The 22,552-nt window shown below is 46.4% G+C and overlaps 1 protein-coding gene across 2 annotated transcripts in view; it reads left to right on the top strand.

The window, feature by feature from the left end:
• Window positions 1-463: 463 nt before the first annotated feature.
• LGMN (legumain) overlaps window positions 464-22,552 on the top strand; it is a 39,055-nt gene continuing 16,966 nt past the window's right edge. The window contains exons 1-2 of one of the 2 annotated variants that reach the window (XM_054449064.2): window positions 464-705; window positions 16,409-16,575. In XM_054449064.2, coding sequence (XP_054305039.1) covers window positions 16,438-16,575 — 138 coding nt within the window. In that variant the 5' untranslated portion in view covers window positions 464-705; window positions 16,409-16,437. The remainder of the gene's footprint in view (window positions 706-16,408; window positions 16,576-22,552) is intronic. The other variant, XM_054449065.2, reaches the window with a different exon arrangement.

The raw sequence follows: 22,552 nt of genomic DNA, 5'->3' as shown, positions 1-22,552 counted from the left end.
CAGAGGGAAGAAGTTGTAATCTATAACAATGTTCATTACTTAACAAGGCAGGAGCTTTTGTCCCTGAAGTCGTTTAATTCTCCCTAGACATTTTTCAATAAAAGAAAGCGAGAATATAATGTGGGAATGGAAGTTGTAAGCATACGTGACTGACATTACAGTCACTTCAAGGCTTAAGTGTTTTTTCGGTGTGTGGGGGGTTCCAACAGCTTTTCAATTTTATTTTCACAGGGGCATCAATATTTTTGAGGCTTTCCTAAGTGGCTCCAATGTGCAGACAGGTTTGCTCCAAGAGCTGGTATGATCTTTCGGTAGATGCTTCTGGGATCACCGCGCCCCCAGACCTCAAGTACCTCGGATTCCCCACCTCACTTCAGTGCGCAACTGCTGCCCTTCCACCCCCGCGCCCAGCCCAGAAGCCCCTGCCCGTGCACACTGGGATTTGTAGTCCCTTTGGCTCGCCGGCCTCGTCCTCTCCTCCCATTGGTTTTGGCAGATGCCACATCCCATAGCTCCACCAGTCACCGCCGCACAGTGGCCCTTAAGCGAGGAGCGGCGGCGCCCGCAGCAATCACAGCAGTGCGGACGTCGTGGGTGTTTGGTGTGAGGCTGCGTGCCGCCGCGAGTTCTCACGGTCCCGCCGGCGCCACCACCGCGGTCACTCACCGCCGCCGCCACCACTGCCACCACGGTCGCCTGCCACAGGTAACCGGGAGCCCCAGCACAGAACCGGGTTCAGTCCCCACCCCCGAGGCCAGGGCCTCCAGTCTGCTCTCTGAGGCTCTCGACCTCAGGGCTGGGATTTTCATTTTTCCCGTCCCTTTCTGAGTAATCAGTTTCTCACCGTGCGAGGGGGAATTTCGGGAAACAGTGAATCCCGAGGGAAGGGAAACCCTGTGGCCTCTCTGCTTGGTGGGGCTGGGGGTGGAGGTTTCTCGTTTCTCACGCGTGTTGTGGCTGGAAGGGCGCAGTTCTCTGGAGGAGGAAACTAAGGCGCGGGAGGAGACGGGATTTGCTGAGATACCACAGCCAAGGGCTCCAACAGGGACTGGGGCTTGGTTCCAGCCTTTACGACCTAGGAACAGTTCAGACTTTTGATGCTTTTAATGTGGAGGATTGCACCCGTGGGAAAGGGCTATTAACGACGACAACAAAAATACCCAGGCTTATAAAGACATCTATTTAGAGAAGTCAGGGAAGCTCTGGTTCTGGGAGGTTTGAGCTGGTGAGAGTTTCAGGACCACCCGCATCAATCTTGGAAGTGAAAGTTAACTGGTTTCTTTTCCCGTCCCTATTTGGTTTGAGGTTACACCTACGTGGAGTGTTCTATGCCAAGCATTATAGTATCTGGGGGCTGGAAGAAGAAACTTTGTGTCACGTGCTTTGTTTTATAGATGAAAAGGAGTGCCCAGGGTAGTTGACTAGCCCTGTTGTATGTGGTGAATGGAGTAGCCCAGCTTTCTTTACTCTGGGACTTGCATAGCAAACATTTTCGAGCCTTACTAGGCTTTTTGGGGAGAGACAATCTCTAGTAACAGTTCCAGTGTTAAAGGGCTGGAGTATACAGGTGTGTACAGGGGCAGCATCTAACCCTAACTTGTGGGAGAGGTTGAGGCTTCGCAGAGGTGGGGAGGCTTGAGTGGAGTTTATGTGTTTTTTTGGTTTGTTTTGTTTTGTTTTTGAGACGGAGACTCGCTCCGTCGCCCAGGCTGGAGTGCAGTGGTGCGGTCTTGGCTAACTGCAACCTCTACCTTTCCGGTTCAAACGATTCTCCTGTCTCAGCCTCCCGAGTTCTGGGATTACAGGCACCTGCCACCATGCCCGGCTAATTTTTGTGTTTTTAGTAGAGACGAGGTTTCACCATGTTGGCCAGGCTGGTCTCGAACTCCTGACAAGTGATCCGCCCGCCTCAGCCTCCCAAAGTGCTGGGATTACAGGCATGAGTCACCGCGTCTCGCCTTGGAGTTTGAGGGCTGGGCAGGACCTAGTGAGATGAAGGAAGAGAAGAGTGTTTCATCTGGAAAACAGCATGATGAAGGCAGGGAAAGGGCAATGCTTTTGCACTGGAGTCGTGGAGTCTGGTGCAGTAAAGGGATTTCATGTGGGTGGTAGTTGTTTTTTTTTTTTTTTTTTTTTTTTTTGAGACGGAGTCTCGCTCTGTCGCCCAGGCTGGAGTGCAGTGGCGCTATCTCGGCTCACTGCAAGCTCTACCTCCCAGGTTCACGCCATTCTCCTGCCTCGGCCTCCCGAGTAGCTAGGACTACAGGCGCCCGCCACCACGCCCAGCTAATTTTTTGTATTTTTAGTAGAGACGGGGTTTCACCGTGTTAGCCAGGATGGTCTCGATCTGCTGACCTCATGATCCACCCACCTTGGCCTCCCAAAGTGCTGAGATTACAAGCGTGAGCCACCGCGCCCGGCCGGTAGTGGGATTTTATGAGTGTGAGAATAGAGAGATGCATCTTCCAGGGCTTCCTGTGCTGCTGTGAGAGATTTGGAGTTTATCCCGCATATCCAGGAAGCCACATTTACTGTAGATCTGTATCTCAGATACTCTGTAGTGTGGAAAAGTGTTGGAGAGAGGCCACACTAAGGATAGGGAGGTCATTGCAGTAATCCCCAGGAGAATTACAAGGGTTTTAAAGACAGTTGCAGTGGGAGGGGAGGAGAAAAGATCTGAGAGCTCTAAGGAGGTAGAATACGCCATACCCAGCATTAGTCAGTAAGAAATGTGTAGAAGTAAACTCTGTCTTTTGAGTTTTCCAGCCGATGACTATCTTTTGAAGAAATGTCCAGCATATTTTTTTTTTAACTGCACAAATTGCTTTGCAGACCATAATTGGAATCCCAGTTTATCAGGAGGAAGTTGTCACATGTAGTGAGGGTATTGAAATCTGAATGGTTAAATAATCATGTGATAAGACTCAAATTTTCTTGTAATCCAGGAAATGCACATTGAAACCATAATTAGATCATTGTATATTCATCAGATTAGGAATTGCAAAGTTTGACACTATCAAGAGATGATAAGCATTTGAAGAAAATGAGATTCTCACTGGGCGCGGTGGCTCACACCTGTAATCCAGCACTTTGGGAGGCCGAGGCGGGCAGATCACGAGGTCAGGACATCAAGACCATCCTTGCCAACATGGTGAAACCCCGTATCTACTAAAAAATACAGAAATTAGCTGGGCGTGGTGGCACGTGCCTGTAATCCCAGCTACTTGGGAGGCTGAGGCAGGAGAATCGCTTGAACCAGGGAGCCGGAGGTTGCAGTGAGCTGAGACTGCACCACTGCACTCCAGCCCGGCCAGAGAGTGACATGCCGTCTCAAAAAAAAAAAAAGAAAATGAGATTCTCATTCACTACTGGTTGCAAGTGTATCTTTGAACAGTATAGCCACTAGCAGATTGGATATATCTTAAGATCAGTGGTTCCACTTCTAGAAAGTACTAAGAAGCCAGAGACATTTGTATACAAAGGGAAGGATATTAGGGTTGTTTGTGGCAACACTGTTTATAATGATTTAAAAAATTGGAAACAGCCTAAATGTCCATTACTAGGGGAATGCTTGTAGAGTGGGCATATATCTTTTTATAATAAATCGATTGGAAAGAAATGCTAATTTAGGATAGCGATTACTTTGCAGTGTGGGGAGGATGGGATGGGACAGAAGGAACAATTTCATCTGTCATGTGGAAAAAAGATGAGTGGGTTTATAAAATAACGGAGAATGGTCTGGATGATAGGTAACTGGTGTTTTATGTTATTCTTTGTACATTTCTATACGCTAATGTCCACCCTTCAATTTCTTGAAGTAAAAGTTAAAGTAAAAATTCAACTTGAGTTAACATGTAGCTGTAAAAGTTAGGCTCAGTCATTTTGGGAAAAGGCTGCAAACTGCACTGGTCCCAGGTTTCAAAAATAGTAATTTGGGTGAAAGAAAACTCAAATTTCCAAATAAGCATTAAAAATTAAAATGTGGAGAAGTTATTAACCATTGAGTGACATTTTTGGATTTTTAAATTTTTTTATTTTTTGTAGAGACTTGGCCTCACTATCTTGCCCAGGCCAGTCTCAAACTCCTGGGCCCAAGTGACCCTCTGGCTTCGGCCTCCCAGAGTACTGGGATTACAGGCAGGAGACACTGTGCCCACCATTGACCCAGATTTCCTTTCCTAGAAACCTAAGTTCTAACCATTAATAGATTAAAAACATTTTTTGACTGCTTCTTTTGAAATACGTGTTACTTGCTTATACTTTCCATAATACTAAAAGATAGGCCAGGCGCGGTGGCTCACGCCTGTAATCCCAGCACTTTGGGAGGCTGAGGCGGGCGGATCACCTGAGGTCAGGAGTTCGAGACCAGCCTCAACATGGAGAAACCCCGTCTCTACTAAAAATACAAAAAATTAGCCGGGCGTGGTGGTGCATGCCTGTAATCCCAGCTACTCGGGAGGCTGAGGCAGGAGAATTGCTTGAACCTGGGAGGCGGAGGTTGTGGTGAGGCGAGATCGTGCCGTTGCACTCCAGCCTGGGCAACAAGAGTGAAACTCCGTCTCAAAAAAAAAAAAAATACTAAAAGATAATTTCCTAAAAAAAAGATAAAGTCATTACTCTGTAAAATGTAGAACTGAACGTGTGTTAAGGATTTTATTTAACTCATTAATGAGGTGTTGGAGACTGCAAAGTACAGCCAATTTGTAGATTAGAAATACTGAATTGAATTTGCAAATGAAAGACAAAACTGGCCTCTCTACAGAGGGGGAAGGAAGTCAAATGAACCTACATTTGGTAACATGCATTTGCCTGTCTAGACTAGAATTATTTGCATTGCTGTTACCCATAGTATGCAGAATTATAAAATAACTCCTATGAATTAGAATTAGATAATCGTGAAGAGTGTGCTCTAATCTAGAAGCTAGTTTGCCAATGAATCACATTTTCTCTGTAGGAAAAAACAACAATAAACTAACCTGAGTAAAATAGATTTTTCTTTTTCTTTTTTTTTTTTTCTTTTTGAGACAGAGCTTACCCTGTCATCAGGCTGGAGTGCAGTGACACGATCTCGGCTCACTGCAACCTCTGCCTCCCGGGTTCAAGCGATTCTCCTTCCTCAGCCTCCCAAGTAGCTGGGACTACAGGCACATGCCACCACACCCAGCTGATTTTTGTATTTTTAGTAGAGATGGGGTTTCACCATGTTGGCCAGGATGGCATTGATCTCTTGACCTTGTGATCCGCCCACCTCGGCCTTTCCAAGTGCTGGGATTACAGGCGTGAGCCACACTGCTCCTGGCCTAGATTTTTCATCTGAGTTAAGATCTAGTTGGATGATGATGATGATAATGATAATTTTTGTGTTTTTTTTGAGACAGAGTTTCCCTTTGCTGCCCAGCTTAAGAGTGCTGTGGTTTGATCTCGGCTCACTGCAACCTCTGCCTCCAGGACTCAAGCAGTTCTCATGTCTCAGCCTCCCGAGTAGCTGGGATTACAGGTGCAGGCTACCATGCCTGGCTAATTTTTGTATTTTTAGTAGAGATGGGGTTTTGCATGTTGGCCAGGCTGGTCTCGAACTCCTGGCTTCAAGTGATCCACCCACCTTGGCCTCCCAAAGTGTTGGAATTACAGGCGCAAGCCACCACACCCGGCCTGGATTTTTTTTTTTTTGAGACGGAGTCTCGCTCTGTCGCCCAGGCTGGAGTGCAGTGGCGCGATCTCGGCTCACTGCAAGCTCTGCCTCCCAGGTTCACGCCATTCTCCTGCCTCAGCCTCCCGAGTAGGTGGGACTATAGGTGCCCGCCACCACGCCTGGCTAATTTTTTTTGTATTTTTAGTAGAGACGGAGTTTCACTGTGTTAGCCAGGATGGTCTCGATCTCCTGACCTCGTGATCCACCCGCCTCGGCCTCCCAAAGTGCTGGGATTACAGGCGTGAGCCACTGCCCGGCCCTGGATTTTGTTTTAATCCCATTCTTTAGCCAGAAAATCAAAGGATTTAAAGGACTGAATGACCTTTTAATAAGCTCTACCATCTCATTTCACAGATGGACCGTGAAGGCCCAGAGAGAGGAAGGGTCTCCCCTGAGTTAGTAGCTATGTCTTTTGTTAAAGAAAAATTGCATCAGATGCCTTTTTTTTTTTTTTTTGAGACAGAGGACAGAGGTCTCGCTCTCTCACCCAGGCTGGATGGTTCACTATAGCCTTGACTTCCGGGGCTCAAATGATCCTCCCTGCTCAGCCCCTTGAGTAGCTGGGACCACAGGTATGCACCATCATGCCGGCTGAATTTGCAGAAACAGAGTCTCCCTATGTTGCCTAGGCTGGTCTGGAACTACTGGGTTTGAGTGATCCTCCTGCCTTGGCCTCCCAAAGTGTTGAGATTACAGGCACGAGCCACCACGCCCAGCCTGTATCCAATGCTTTTTAAAATTTTTTCTGTTTGACACAGGGTCTCACTGTGTTGCCCATGTTGGTCCCAAACTTCCAGGCTCTAGCAATCCCTCTACCTCAGCCTCCTAAGTAGCTGGGACTGCAGGCATATGCCAGTGTGCCATGCATGGGTACTTTTTAAAAACAGCAAGACAGGCTGGGTGCAGTGGCTCACATCTGTAATCCCAGCACTTTGGGAGGCTAAGGCAGGTGCGTCACTTGAGGCCAGGAACTCGAGACCAGCCTGGCCAACATGGCGAAACCTAAAAATACAAAAATTAGCTGGCATGGTAGTGTATGCCTGTAATCTCAGCTACTCTGGAGGCTGACGCATGAGAATCGCTTGAGCCTAGGAGGTGGAGGTTGCAGTGAGCTGAGATCACACCATTGCACTCCATTCTGGGCGACAGAGCGAGTCTCTGTCTCAAAAAAAAAAAAAAAAAGCAAAACAGCAAGACGTTTTCTTTTAGCTACTGCAATAGGAGAGAGAGACTTCAGTATGGAATGGAGCTCAGCTCTAGGATGGCAAGGTCAGCTGGGGATTTATAGCCCATGGGCAAGGTGAAGCGGGGTTAGTGGAATTCCTTAAAATATTCAGTATACTAAGGTGCCATTTTTTGAGGTAGTGGGTCCTGAACCCCATCAATAGAATATTACCAAGAGGAACTTCATTAGAGATCGAGGGTGAGAGATTCTTTTCTGGATTCTTGCTAAACCTGGACCTGGCAGACCAAGGCCTTGTGGAGAAGAGGGCTCAGTGGAGCCTGACTAAAGTTTGGTCAAGGAGACAGTTCTTGTCACTGTCCTTATTTCTTCTGCATGTTGTCAGCCAAAAAACCTTGCAGGATGATTTTATTCTTTTTATTAGACGGAGCCTCACTCTGTTGCCCAGGCTGGAGTGCAGTGGCACAATCTCAGCTCACTGCAACCGCTGCCTCCCAGGTTCAAGCCATTCTCCTGCCTCAGCCTCCCGAGTAGCTGGGATTACAGGCGCCCACCACCACGCCCAGGTAACACGCCCAGGTAATTTTTGTATTTTTAGTAGAGACGGGGTTTCACCATGTTGGCCAGGCTGGTTTCAAACTCCTGACCTCAAATGATCCGCCCGCCTCGGCCTCCCGAAGTGCTAAGATTACAGGTGTGAGCCACTGTGCCTGGCCTTCAGGATGATTTTATTCTAAACCCCTAGAAAGCAGAGAGTAGGATCAAAACCTTTAGGTTTGGAAGGCTTTTTACAGATTTCGTTGTCTAACTAGCTGCTTTGCTTGGTTTTGATGGTCTTCTGTGTCTAACCCAGAGCCAGTAGCTGGCACTGAGGGTCACTCCTGATGGTGGTTAAGGTGTAGGCTTTGGTATCAGACCTGGATGTGAACTTGACTCTGCTACTTAGATGGCCCTGTGAACTTGACCTTATTACTTGCATTGTTGGTGATAATTTATCTGGAATGGGCACTACATCCCAAACTTCTCAAATGGATTAAACCTGACTTGATGGTACATTTCTTGAAGCCAAGTGAAGTCTTTTTTTTTTTCCCCTTTTCTTGACAGGGTCTCACTCTGTTGCCCAGGCTAGAGTGCAGTGGCACAATCTTGGCTCACTGCAACCTCTGCCTCCCGGGTTCAAGCAATTCTCCTGCCTCAGTCTCCCGAGTAGCTGGGATTACAGGTGTGTGCCACCATACTTGGCTAATTTTTGTATTTTTAGTAGAGACGGGGTTTCACCATGTTGGCCAGGCTGGTCTTGAACTCCTGGCGTCAAGTGATCCACCCGCCTCGGCCTCCCAAAATGCTGGGATTACAGGCATGAGCCACTGCACTTGGCCCTAAGTGAAGTCTTTTAAGTGAGTTACTGACGTGGTATAGCCCTGTAACCTGAGCACGGATGAAGGCCTAGTGGGACAGCAGAGGACTTGTCATTGGAGGCTGGTGAAGTCTGTAAAGGCTTGTTCATTGACTTTTTCTTTGTGTAGCTCACTCAGATACTCCATTGATAGGCTCTTCTAAGACAAGAACTGTTTATGCAGCAAGCACTACTGCCTTAAAATAGTAGGGCACGAAAGAGCACCGTGGGTGTCCTACTGCCGGAGGAAACTGTGAGGGCCTGCTCTGTGCTCAGGCCCTGGGGTGCAGGGTGCAGTGCCTGTGGTTCCGGGGCCTCCCAGACTTTCACATAAGCAACTCTTTCTTTGTGTGACAAGCAGGTGATGTAGTGGAACAAGCATAGTCTTTGCCGTCAGATCTGTGTGGTCCCAGCAGTGCCACTGACCACCAAGTTTCTCTACCTTTCTGAGCCTCAGTTTCCTCACCTGTCTGAAGGGAGTGGGGATCCTTGCTTACAGGGAACTGTTGTGAGGATGGTGTGAATAAAGTGTCTTGCACGTTGTGTGGTCCATAGTAGATACCCACAAATGTGCCACTCCCCACCTCTGTGCCACTCTGCAACACATCCCAGTCTCTGGGAGTCTTTCTTTCTTTCTTTCTTTCTGTTTTTTGAGGTGGAGTTTCGCCCTTGTTGCCCAGGCTGGAGTGCAATGGCGCGATCTCGTCTCACTGCAACCTCTGCCTCCCGGGTTCGAGTGATTCTTATGCCTCACCCTCCCGAGTAGCTGGGATTACAGGCATGTACAACCACGCCTGGCTAATTTTGTATTTTTAGTAGAGACAGGGGTTTCTCCATATTGGTCAGGCTGGTCTTGAACTCCCGACCTCAGGTGATCCTCCCAACTCGGCCTTCCAAAGTGCTGGGATTACAGGTGTGAGCCGCTGCACCCGGCTGGGAGTCTTTCTCTCTGATCTCCCCTGGCTGGGGCAACGACTGTCTGTGTTGTCTTCTCCCTGCACGTGGTTAGCAGACGACACATATGCCCCAACAGCACCCCTGGGAGATCTTTCCAGTCTTGGCACATTATGATCTGCCTTATGTTCTTTTTAAAGGCTTCACAGTATCCCACCGTAAGGCTGTACTGTAATTGATCCAGCTAGACATTTACGTTGCTTCCAGTGGTTTGCCCTAATGTATGGGCTGGTGCCCTCACCTCCATAGTTTCTTCCCCTTTTACAAATGACACCTCCCACTCCTACTGGGACTCCCTCCCTCCCCTGCCTTATTTTTGTCCATCACTGTCATCACTGTCTGACAACCTATATGTTTAAGTGGTCTGTCTCTTCTCTCTGGAATGCCACCTCCACGAAGAGTTTTGTCTGTTTGGTTCACTGTTCAGTGCCTGTGAGCAGCTAGCAGGTGCGCAGTCGACGTTTGTTGGATGGATTCAGTGTGGGGGTGAATGTAGGAGAGAGTAGATAGGAGGAGGGGAAGTTAAAGGAGAGGAGGTAGATGATGATGATGCCTCTGTGAGATGAGACCTGTGTAATGGGGACCCTGGAGAGCCACAGCCAAAAACAGCAGAGTCACAAAGAGCGAGTAGTTTAGCCGGCATCGTTCACTTTTTCATCAGTTTTTCACTTTGATAAACCAGGAATCATAGGGATGCTGCCAGATTATTGGTGACTTTGTTTTGATGCCTTGACTTTGTCAAAAATCATACAATAAATGCCCATAGGAAATTAGCATGTAAGGTAGCTGCTGCTTTGAGGCATGTTCATTGCCAAGGGTAATGGAATGATTATTTTACGTTTTTGTCTCTCTTCACCCCAGGCCTTTCTATTTTTATATGTTTCCCAAAATAGTGTTAGTGTATGTGGTTTTTTTTTGTTTTTTTGTTTTTGTTTTTGTTTTTGTTTTTGTTTTTGAGACAGAGTCTTGCTCTGTCACCAGGCTGGAGTGCAGTGGTGCGATCTTGGCTCACTGCAACCTCTGCCTCCCAGGTCCAAGCGATTCTCCTGCCTCAGCCTCCAGAGTAGCTGGGACTACAGGTACGTACCACCACGCCCAGCTAATTTTTGTATTATTAGTAGAGACAGGGTTTCACCATGTTGGCCAGGATGGTCTCAATCTCTTGACCTCATGATCTGCCCACCTCAGCTTCCCAAAGTGCTGGGATTACAGGCATGAGCCACTGTGCCCGGCCATGTATGTGGTTTTTAAAGTAGCATTTTCTATTCGGCAACATAATGTGAGGCTTTTAATATAGCGTTGTAGTCGGGTAATCACGACTCTGTGTTTATAAGAAAAAAGAATGATGGAGCAGGACCATCACCAAGTAGAAACTATGAAAATGTCATTTTTTTTGGCCAGGCGTGGTGGCTCACGCCTGTAATCCCAGCATTTTGGGAGGCTGAGACAGGCGGATCACGAGGTCAGGAGATTGAGACCATCCTGGCTAACACGGTGAAACCCCGTCTCTACTAAAAATACAAAAAATGAGCCGGGCGTGATGGCGGGCGCCTGTAATCCCAGCTACTCCTGGGAGGCTGAGGCAGGAGAACGGTGTGAACCTGGGAGGCGGAGCTTGCAGTGAGCCGAGATAGTGCCACTGCACTCCAGCCTGGGCAACAGAGTGAGACTCCGTCTCAAAAAAAAAAAAAAATAAAATAAAATAAAGAAAATGTCATTTTCTGTATCAGTAGGGCACTTTTCTCATAGAGGATTAGAAGAATTAAGGATTAACTCGATTTTGTAAAAATAACCAAGTGGTGCTTTTTTGGTGCCTGCTGCGTGTTTGCTAATTTAGGTGGATAAGTTGGTGGTGTCCATTCTGTTGTTCACAGTCAGGTCAACCATTTGTTTCTGGTATTTTATTTATTCATTTTTTCTCCTAAATATGAGGGGGTAAAAGTCACACACCATTGCCCCCAGAGGAATGAGCCTCTTTGAGACTATGTCATATGAACGAAACTCAGAATAAACAGGTGTGCAAACTAGGAAACCCATTTATTGCTGATAAAAGATGACAGTAACAGCCAGGCTGTGCCTGCCATGTAGTCTGGGGGCATATTCTCACTCCCTCAGACAGGGTCAGCAACCTATGATCTATGGGCCAAACAAACCACTTATTTTATAGATAAAGTTTTATTGGAACATAACCATGTTCATTTGTTTATATATTGTCTCTGGCTGTAACTGGCTCATGGGTTAGTAATTCATCACTTCCAGAGTCCAATTAACAAGAGCAAGATCTGGTACAAAGAAAGCGATTTATTTCCAAGTTGCTTAGGGGAAGAAGCACAGGCATCCCACCTTTAGATGTACTGCTTTGCTTTTGGAGCAGCAGGTGGGCACTTTTAAAAGGCAGGGGAGGAAGCAAGCAAGGTGGGGTGTCCACGTGTTAGCTTGGTGTCTTATCTACTGTGCTGTCTGTCAGTTGAGCTGGTGACTGCTGGCATCTTTGTGGGCAGGACTAGGCCAAAAACTCCCCAGGGGGGAGGGAGTAGCAGGCATGCTTTTTGACTAGTATCTCTCAAGGCAACCTCCTGGCAGGCGAGAGTTCTGTATTGGGCATGCTTTGATCTGTAAATCAACTCTTAACTCTTGAGGAGTTAGATGAACTTGCACTGTAGGGAGTGTCTGGTGAAGGAGGGGCGGGTAAAAGGCTATATTTGTGTTTCTCAAGGGCTAAGTAGGAAGCGGGGAACCAGAGGAACGATAAAAGAAGAGGAGAGACAAAAATAATTCAACCATCTCTTAGAAAAATGCAAGTACTTGGTGACATGGCTGCTTTCAAGATACAGTGGCAGAGTTGAATAGTTGTGAGAGAGATGGCCTGGCCTGCAGAGCCAAAAATATTTACTTTCTGGTCCTTTGCAGAGAAAGTTAGCCTACCCCTACCCTAGGGGAAGGCTTTCCAGGGAGGCTGCTGGGTGAGCTCCGAGTAGGTGAGAGCCGTTGGTTGGAACACCTTGGTAGTGACTGTCACACCTCTCTTGTGGGGTCACTGAAGGGCTTGGGGGACATGGATATTTTTGCTCCTTGACTCTCTCTCGCCTGTCCTCACTGTTGCTTCTTCACAAGTTTGTATAATTGTATCTTGTATTGGCTCCTTACCTTCGATCTGCCAGGGGTGCTTGAACCAGAGTGACTCCATGTTGAACAAGGGCTGGGTAAAATTTGGCTGAGACCTGCTGGGCTGCAGTCCCAGGAGGTTAGGTATTCTTAGTCACAGGATGTTTATGGTTAAGGGAACAGGTTAATGTTTACCAAACAGACCCAGGAAAGGTCCTGATGTCCCAATATCTTAAGAACAAAAGCATTTTTAGTTTAATAATAAGTTCACTTTATTTTATTTATTTATTTAAGACAGGGTCTCGCTCTGTCACCCACGCTGGAGTGCAGTGGTGCAATCTTGGCTCACTGCAGCTTCTGCCTCCTGGGTTCAAGTGATTCTCATGCCTCAGCCTCCTGAGTAGCTGGGATTACAGGCGTGCGCCACCACGCCCAGCTAAATTTTGTATTTTTAGTAGAGACGGGGTTTCACCTTGTTGCCCAGGCCGGTCTTGAACTCCAGACCTCAAGTGATCCGCCTGCCTCGGCCTCCCAAAGTACTGGGATTACAGGTGTGAGCCACCGCACCTGGCTATAAGTTTCACCTTAAAGATAATAACATAGATTCTTGTGAAAGACAGCAGTTCTACAAAGATTAACGGTCCTCTGTCCGTTAATGTTGCCTTGTAGCAGGCACATCTCCCTGTGACTTTGTTTTGCTTTGTTGTCTTATGTCTAAACAAGCATTGCACCTAAGGTGGACACGGTCCTCCTCTTGCTTTTGGGAACACCCTGTTCTGTCTGTAGAGTAATGTGTTCTTTCATTGTTTCACTTGCTGAATAAGCTTGCTTGCACATTATTCTGTGGACTTGCCCCAAATTCTTTCTTGCATGAGGTCCAAGAACCCTCTGTTGAGGTCTGGATCAGGACCCCTTTCTGGAAACACAGCCCCACAGCAAGCCCTTGTCAGGTCGAGTGGACTTGTGGGGAGCCTCCTCAGGTACACATGAACAGACCCGTGGTTCTAGCACTGGGGGTCCTCAGCACTCCACTGACCTATCTGTTATGTGCCATACTAGCCGCTACTCCAAGAAAAAAAAAAACCTGAAAAAAACAAATCTGGGGGCATCTTACTGTAGTTACCAGTTGCCCGTCCACTGACCTTGCAGTGGAGCTAAAGAAACCTAAATTTAGCACGATTTCAGGCTTTCGGATTAAGAATTAAGTTCTTGTTAGGAGACAGTCCTTGAGGATGGAGCAGTGTAGTCTGTTGACCAGGATGCTGGGTTGAGGACAGGTGGACCAGAGGCTGGGGGATTTAATGCAGTTCTGCCACGTCAAAGGTAATCTGAGGCTAGCAGCATAGTGTCACCTGACACCTGTTAGAAATGCAGTCTCATGGCTGGGTGCGGTGACTCATGCCTGTAATCCCACCACTTTGGGAGGCTGAGATGGGCAGATCACCTAAAGTCAGGCATTTGAGACCAGCCTGGGCAACATGGTGAAACCCTGTCTCTACTAAAAATACAAAAATTTGCTGGGCATGGTGGCAGGCGCCTGTAATCTCAGCTACTCGGGAGGCTGAGGCAGGAGAATCGCTTGAACCTGGGAGGCGGAGGTTGCAGTGAGCTGAGATTGCCCCAGCTCACTCCAGCCTGAGCCACAGAGCAAGACTCGTCGAAAAAAAAAGAAATGCAGTCTCAGGCCCTGCCCCAGGCCTACTGAATCAGAATCTGCCTCCTAGGTCCCCAGGTGACCCAGGTGCATATTCAAGTGGGAGAATTACTGGTCTAAGACACTTTTCAAGAGACTCAGCACTTCCTATTTAGTTACTGGAGAAAATCCATCGCTTTGAGGGCTAGACTCAGAACGTTGAAGATGGTTTCTTCAGCTTAGAGGCGGATCAGCCTTCATCTGGGTGCATCCTCCATGAAGACACAGGCTTTGTTCTGTCCCTTTTGAGTTCCCAGCACCCAGCACCTTGTTTGGCAAAGTAGGTGTTGTGGAGACTCTGGCTGAGTGGCGAGTGAAGGAATGAATGAGCACCACCAGCCCTGCCTGTGGCATTGGGACAGAAGTCAGCCTCACATATCTCCCACTCTGAGTCCCCACATCTCAGTGACTGTGTATTTTTCTTATCGCGGAGCCACAGGCTTGGTGCTGTTTTCCGTTTATACTTTAACAATGTATTTAAGGTTTTGGAATTGACGTATAAAAGAGAGCATGTACTTCAATAATAATAAAGTTTTTTTTTCTTTTTTTCTTTTTTGAGATGGAGTCTCGCTCTGTTGCCCAGACTGGAGTGTAGTGCTGTGATGCAGGCTCACTGCATCCTTCACCTCCCGGATTCAAGTGATTCTCCTGCTTCAGCCTCCTGAGTAGCTGGGATTACAGGCTCCTGCCACCATGCCTGGCTAATTTTCGTATTTTTAGTAGAGACAGGGTTTCGCCATGTTGGCCAGGGTTTCGCTATGTTGGCCAGGGTGATCTCGGACTCCTGACCTCAAGTGGTCCGTCTGCCTCCGCTTTCCTAAGTGCTGGGATTGCAGGCGTGAGCCACCATGCCCGGCCTCAGTAATAATAAAGTCTTGAGATGCAGAGCCATATAGCAGAAAGAGTGCCGGACCAGCCGTTCAGAAGGCATGGTCCCAGCTCTGGCCAACACTGACAGTCCATGGCTGTTAGGCAGGTCATTACTCTCAGACCTCAACCTATCGTTTCTGTAAAACAAGGATGAAAATGTTTGCCCTGCATGTTGTACAGAGCGTATGTCCATGCTGTGTAAGTGTGATGCAAAGACAACATGAATTAATGTTTGACTATAGCTCATCCAGATAGTTCACCTTATAAACTTAAATTGCCCATCAATGTTTTTATTAAACCTGTACTGAATTTTTAGAAACTTTAAGTAATACACATTAAATGTATTAAAAGGAGACAAAAATGAGGAAGAAAATCACCCTTGATCCTGCCAACCACCCACCAATAACTACTGTTAAAATTTTGTCTGTCTTCCATATTTTTCTGTGTAGTTTATTTCATTTATTTTTAAAATTTATTTTTTCTTATATAGCTTTTTTTATTCTTATTTTTAGTTTTGAGACAGAGTCTCACTCTGTCACCTAGGCTGGAGTGCAGTGGCCTGATCTTGGCTCACTGCAACCTCCACCTCCCGGGTTCAGGCAATTCTCCTGCCTCAGCCTCCCAAGTAGCTGAGACTACAGGTATGTGCCACCATGCCCAGCTAATTTTGTATTAGTAGAGCCAGGGTTTTACCTTGTTGGCCAGTCTGGTCTTGAACTCCTGACCTCAGATAATACACCTGTCTCGGCCTCCCGAAGTGCTAGGATTACAGGCGTAAGCCACTGCACCCAGCCTGCACGGTTTATTTTACATGTATATTCTTTTCTTACAAATACTTCATAGTATGTGGTAGATATGTTTCCAATAGTGAATTTTGTTGATGAATTTTATCTGCTGTATTTTGAGTTATGTCAAAAACTTTAAAAGGTGCCCAGAGCCCTTTCTAGATATTCTTTTATTTTATATGCATGACTTGGACTTGTAGTGAAGATCGGGAGGTGTGGACAGCCCCTTCTCCATGCACAGGCTGGAGCAATAGAGCTAAAAATAGAAACCCTCTCTGTTATGTTCAGCATACTCTGTCTGGTGGTTAAATGGCCTTATCTTTTTGACCCATTTACTATGATATTTTCTTAGGGGCTGACAATGTTTATCTGTTCTTTTTTTTTTTTTTTTTTGAGACAGAGTCTCACTCTGTCACCCAGACTGGAGTATGGTTGCACGGTCTAGCTCACTGCAGTCTCCGTCTCCTGGGTTCAAGTGATTCGCCTTCCTCAGCCTCCCGAGTAGCTGGGATTACAGGCACGTGCTACCACGGCCAGCTAAGTTTTGTATTTTTAGTAGAGACAGGGTCTCGCCATGTTGGCCAAGCTGGTCTCAAACTCCTGACCTCTTGATCCACCTTCCTCGGCCTCCCAAAGTGCTGGAAGTACAGGCGTTGGCTAAGCCACCGCGCCCTGCCAATGTTTATCTGTTCTTGTTGCTTTGTACTTGACTCTGTGTTTCCCTTCTCAGGTTTCTGCAGTTGAACTCCAAGGTGCAGAATGGTTTGGAAAGTAGCTGTATTCCTCAGTGTGGCCCTGGTCATTGGTGCTGTTCCTATAGATGATCCTGAAGATGGAGGCAAGCACTGGGTGGTGATCGTGGCGGGTTCAAATGGCTGGTATAATTATAGGCACCAGGTAAGAAAATGACTAATCTTTTTTTTTTGGGGGGGACACTGGCATTCTGAAAACAATTCCAGACATTGTTAATATTAAATAGAAAAGACTTGAAAAGCCACTGATGGACCTGTTAGGCTGGCTATAACATAGGTGTGTTGGCAAGATGTGGGGAAATCAGAACCCTCATATGTTGCCAGGAGGATTATAAGATGGTGTAGCCATTTTGGAAAACAGTTTGGCAGTTCCTCAGAAGTTTCGATAGGGCCATCTTAATCTGATGCAAGGTTTCTGAACCTTGGAACTGTTGATAGTTGGGGACGAGGTCATTCTTGGTTGTTGGGGGCCGTCTTGTGCATTTGAGGTTTAGCAGCATCCATGACACCCACCCGTTAGATGATGGCAGCATCTCCTGCACCACTGTAATAATCCAGAATTCTCCAGACATTGCCCAGTGTCCCCAGGGAGCCAGATCACCCAGATTGAGACCCACTTAGTTCAACATCTTCATTTTAGAGATAAGGAAACTGAGGCCTAGAGAATGGAGGTGACTTGCTCAAGGTCACATGGCAAGTGGGGACCAGACAGGACTGAGGCCAGGACTCTGGTGACAGGACCCCCAGGCCTCTCTGCCCTATTGCTCTCTCTTCACACCCTCCTCCCCCATCTTTCCTGGATTTCCCCACATCAGCCTACCAGAAGGTAGAGAGAAGAAGAAAAGAATCCACATCTGAGTGTCCATGAAAAGTCCAGCCTCCCCTGTGGGATGTAAAATGGTGCAACCACCTTGGGAAAGAGTCTGGCAGTTCCTCAAAAAGTTAAACATCAAATTGAACATATGACCCAGCAATTCCGCTCCTAAGTATGTCCTTAAGAGAGGTGAAAACATGTGTCTACACACGAACTTGTACATGACTGTTCATAGCAGTATTGTTCATAAGAGCCAAAAGGTGGAAACAAGCCAGATGTCCATCAAAGGCTGAATGGAGAAACACAATGTGATTTATTCATGTAAGAAGATACTATTTGATCATAAGAAAGGAAGAAGTACTCACACATACTTCAACATGGGTGAAACTTACAAACATGCTAAGGAGCTAGTCACAAAGACCACATATGTTATGATTCCATTTAAATGAAAGCCCAAATCTGGAAAATCTATAGAGATAGAAAGTAGGTTAGTAGTTGCCAAGGGCTGGGTGAAGGAGAGACTGGGGAGTAATTGCCGACGGACATGGGGTCTCTCTTTGCAGGAATGAGAATGCTCTAGAAGTAGTGGTGATGAGTACACAACTTGGTGAGCATACTAGAAACCACTGAATTGTCTGTTTTAGAAGACTGACTTTTATGGTGCATGAACTCTTATCTCAATACTGTTACTTTTTTAAAAAAGTCATTTTATCTTGTCAATCTCAGAAACAAATGCTTAGACTTGCAGTATCTATATGTTGGGCTCTCTTCTAAGAGCACTTTACACAAACAAAGTCCTTTAACTCCTGCAGTGGGGTTATGTGCCATTGGTCCAGTTCTTACTCCCTCTTTACGAATGATTGGACTGAGGCATAGGCAAGGCCAGTAGTTTGCTCAAAGTGGTACAGCTCACAAGTGGTGGGGCCAGTTTTCAAACCCAGGCCAACTGGCTCGAGAGCAGAGCAGCCCTGTCTGGTAGAAGAGCCATGGTAAATGTTCTAGTAGCCACATTTAGAAGGTGAAATTAATTTTAATAACTTCTTTTTGTTGTTGTTGTTGAGACAGAGTCTTGCTCTGTTGCCCAGGCTGGAGTGCAGTGGCGCTATCTTGGCTCACTGCAGCTTCTGCCTCCCTGGTTCAAGCTATTCTCCTGCCTCAGCCTCCCGAGTAGCTGGTATTACAGGTCCAGCTAATTTTTGTATTTTTAGCAGAGACCGGGTTTCACCATGTTGGCCAGGCTGGTCTTGAACTCCTGACCTCAGGTGATCTGCCCGCCTCAGCCTCCCAAAGTGCTGGGATTACAGGCGGGAGCCACCACGCCTGGCCTTAATATCGTCTTTAAACCAGTATTTCCAAACCATTATCATTTCAACATGTGCCTCCAAGGCCCAGAAGACAGTTACAGCCTGATGAGGAGGCAATGAGTGTGGAAGATGGGGCATAAGGCACAATTGGGGTCAGCCATGGCCCTTCCTGAGCTAGTCCCCGTCTGTAAGATAGGGATGAAAGCATCTACCTCTCAAGGGTGCTGGGGGTCCCAAACGGTGCAGGAGTAACAACACAAGGCACTCTGAACCTGCCCTTGCAGAAAATATATAACTTTATTGAGGCCTAGTTTAAGACATATCATCTTAATTCACCCATTGAGTTTAATTTATCTAACTCAATGATTTTTTAGTAAATTTACCAAGTTGTGCAAACATCACTATAAATCAGTTTGATATTTCCATCATCCCAGTATGATCCTTTGGGCAGGCCGGGCGGTGGCTCACACCTATAATCCCAGCACTTTGGGAGGCCAAGGTGGATGGATCACTTGAGGCCACGAGTTTGAGACCAGCCTGGCCAACATGGTGAAACCCAATTTCTACTAAAAATACAAAAATCAGCTGGGCGTGGTGGCACACGCCTGTAATCCTAGCTACTTGGGAGGCTGAGGTTCAAGAATCGCTTGGACCCTGGAGGCAGAGGCTGCAGTGAGCCATGATCACACTGCTGCACTCCAGCTTGGGCAACAGAGCAGGACTGACTCAAAAAAAAAAAAAAAATTGTTTGGGCATATTTGCAGTTCCCACCTCTAGCCCCAGGCAACTGCTAATCATCTACTTTCTATCTCTATAGATTTGTTTATTCTGAACATTTCCTATCAATGGAGCTAAACAGTGTGTGGTCTTTTGTGTCTGGCTTCCCCTAGTGTCATGTTTTTGAAGTTTGTTCACATTGTAGCATGCATCAGTGCTTCACTCCTGTTCATTCCCAAATAGCATTCCATTGTATGGATAGACCACGTTTTGCCTGCCCATTTACCAGTTGATGGACACTTGGGTTGTTTCCAATTTTTAGTTATTACGAACAATGCTGCCGAGAACATTTGCATGCAAATCTTTGTGTGAATACATTTTTTTTGTTTCTCTTCGGTAGGTACGTAAGAGTTGGAATTGCAGGCCGGGCGTGGTGTCTCACGCCTGTAATCCCAGCACTTTGGGAGGCCAAGGCAGGTGTATCACGAGGTCAGGAGTTTGAGACCAGCCTGACCAACATGGTGAAACCCCATCTCTACTAAAAATATAGAAATTAGCCAGGCGTGGTGGTGTGCACCTGGAAACCCAGCTACTCAGGAGGCTGAGGCAGTAGCATCACTTGCACCCGGGAGGCAGAGGTTGCAGTGAGCCGAGATCACACCACTGCACTCCAGTCTGGGCGACAGAGCAAGACTCCGTCTCAAAAAAAAAAAAGAGTTAGAATTGTTGGGTCACATGGTAAATTTATGTTTGACTCTTTGAGAAACTATAAAGCTCGTTTCCAAAATCGCGGCTCCACTTTACATTCCCATAGCAGCATATGTATGGAGGCTCTTGATTCCCCAGTTCTCGACAACACTTGTTATTGTCCATCTGTCTGTGAAGTGGCAGCTCAGTGTGGTTTTAATTTGCATTCTTAATGATGGGTGATGTTGAACATCTTTTCATGTGCTGACTAACCATTTGTATGTCTTCTTAGATGAAATGTTTATTGAAATCTTTTGCCTATTTTTGGCTCAGTGATACAGGAGTTCTTTGGTTGTTTCAATACAAGCCCTTTATCCGATATATGTTTTGCAAATATTTTCTCGTAGTCTGTTGCTTGTCTTTTCATTTTCTTAATAATGTCTTTGGAAGCACTAAAGATTTTAATTTTGCTGAGCCAATTTATCAAAGTTTTTTTTGTTTGTTTGTTTTTGTTTTTGTTTTTGAGACAGAGTCTTGCTCTGTCACGCAGGCTGGAGTGCAGTGGCGTAATCTCGGCTCACTGCAAGCTCTGCCTCCCGGGTTCAAGTGATTTCTCCTGCCTCAGCCTCCCAAGTAGCTGGGATTACAGGCATGCACCACCATGCCTGGCTAATTTCTTTGTATTTTTAGTAGAGATGGGGTTTTACCATATTGGCCAGGCTGGTCTCGAACTCCTGACCTCAAGTGATCCCAAAGTGCTGGGATCCCTGGCCTCCCAAAGTGCTAGAATTACAGGTGTGAGCCACTGTGCCCGGCCTGATTTGATTTTTAAATTAAATAGCAGACAAATAGTGTCTGTATAACATGTGTACACCTTAAAGAATAATAAAATGAATACCTGTGTACCTTGCACCTTGCTAAAAAAATTATACTAGTACCTTGTACCCTGCCTGATGGACTCCCCTTCCCTTCCGTTCAGAGACCAAGCTCCTGAATTTTTTGTCGTTCATTCCTTTGCTTTATACTTTTGCTGTATGTCTATTTAACTGTAAACAGCATAATGTTTACATTAGCCTATTTTGACCTTTATGCAAATGTAATCATAGTGAAGGTATTTTTCTATGACTTGTTCTTTTTTTCACTATGTTCCCAAGAGTCATCTATTTTGAAACCTGGGTTGTACTTGTTTGCATATTTTTAAAAGTTTTTATAGATTCAGGGGGTACATGGATACACTGCGTAGGGGTACCCATCACCTGAGTAGTGGGTTGTAGTTCGTTCATTTTCAGGTATTCCATTTATGTGAACTTATGACAATTTATTTTTCCAGCTGTTGACCATGATTGGAGTTATTTCTTGGCTTTTGCTGTTAAAGTGATGCTGTGAACACTTTCTGGTTATCTGTGGGAGATAGAGTTTTGCTCGGCTATATGGCTAGGAGTAGAATTGCTTGGTTGGAGGGTGTGTGGTTCAACCTCATTGATAATATCAAGATGTTTTCCAGAGTGGAGTGCCAATTACACTATACTTTCACCATAGCTGTATTAGTTTACTATCACAGCTTAAACAGATTGCCACAGACTTCATGGCTTGAAACAACACAAATTTATTATCTTACAGTTCCGGAGGTAAGAAATGTGAAATGCTGTCACTGGGTTAAATCACGGTGTTGCCTGGGCTGTGTTCCTTGGTGGCTCTAGTGGAGGCTCCACTTACTCGTCTTTTCCAGCTTTTAGACACTGCCTGCAGCTGTTGGCTCATGGTCCCTTCTTCCATCCCGAATGCCAACGAGGGTCAGTTGTATCTTTCTTACACTGCATCACTTGGACACTGACTCCCGCCTCTGTCTCCACATACAAAAGCCTTTGTGATTACATTAGGCCCACTGAAGGCCGGGCACCGTGGCTTGCATCTGTAATCCAAGCACTCTCTATCCAAGGTGGAAGGATCGCTTGAGCCCAGGAGTTCAACACCAGCCAAAGCAACATAGTGAGACCCTGTCTCTACAGAACATTTCAGAAATTAGCCAGGTGCAGTGTTGTGTGCCTGTAGTCCCAGCTACCTGAGAGGCTGAGGTGGGAGGATCACTTGAGCCCAGGAAATTGAGGCTGCAGTGAGCTGAGATTGCACCTGTGCACTCCCGCCTGGGAGACAGCAAGACCCTGTCTCAAAAAAAAGAAAAAACAAAAAAATAATAAAAAATGACTTTGGGCCAGTGGAATAATCCAGGAAAACCTCCCTATTTTAAGACCAGCTGATTGGCAACCTTAAATCCATCTGCTATCTTAATAACTGTTTGCTCTTTAATGCAACGTAGTTGCAGGCTTCAGGGATTAGGATGTAGACATCCTTTGGGGGGCTGTTATTTTGCCTACCACAATTAGTGTTTGAACATCTAACAATCGACAGAGTTTTGCTCTTGTTGCCCAGGCTGGCGTGCAATGGTGCGATCACTGCAACCGCCGCCTCCCGGGTTCAGGCGATTCTCCTGCCTCAGCCTCCCAAGTAGCTAGGATTACAGGCATGCGCCACCATGCCTGGCTAATTTTGTATTTTTAGTAGAGACAGGGTTTCACCATGTTGATCAGGCTGGTCTCGAA

The sequence above is a fragment of the Pongo pygmaeus genome, chromosome 15 (genome assembly GCF_028885625.2).
Source record: "Pongo pygmaeus isolate AG05252 chromosome 15, NHGRI_mPonPyg2-v2.0_pri, whole genome shotgun sequence".
Lineage (NCBI taxonomy): Eukaryota > Metazoa > Chordata > Mammalia > Primates > Hominidae > Pongo > Pongo pygmaeus.
Note: the sequence above shows the minus strand (reverse complement) of the source record. Positions and strands in the feature narration are given on the sequence as shown.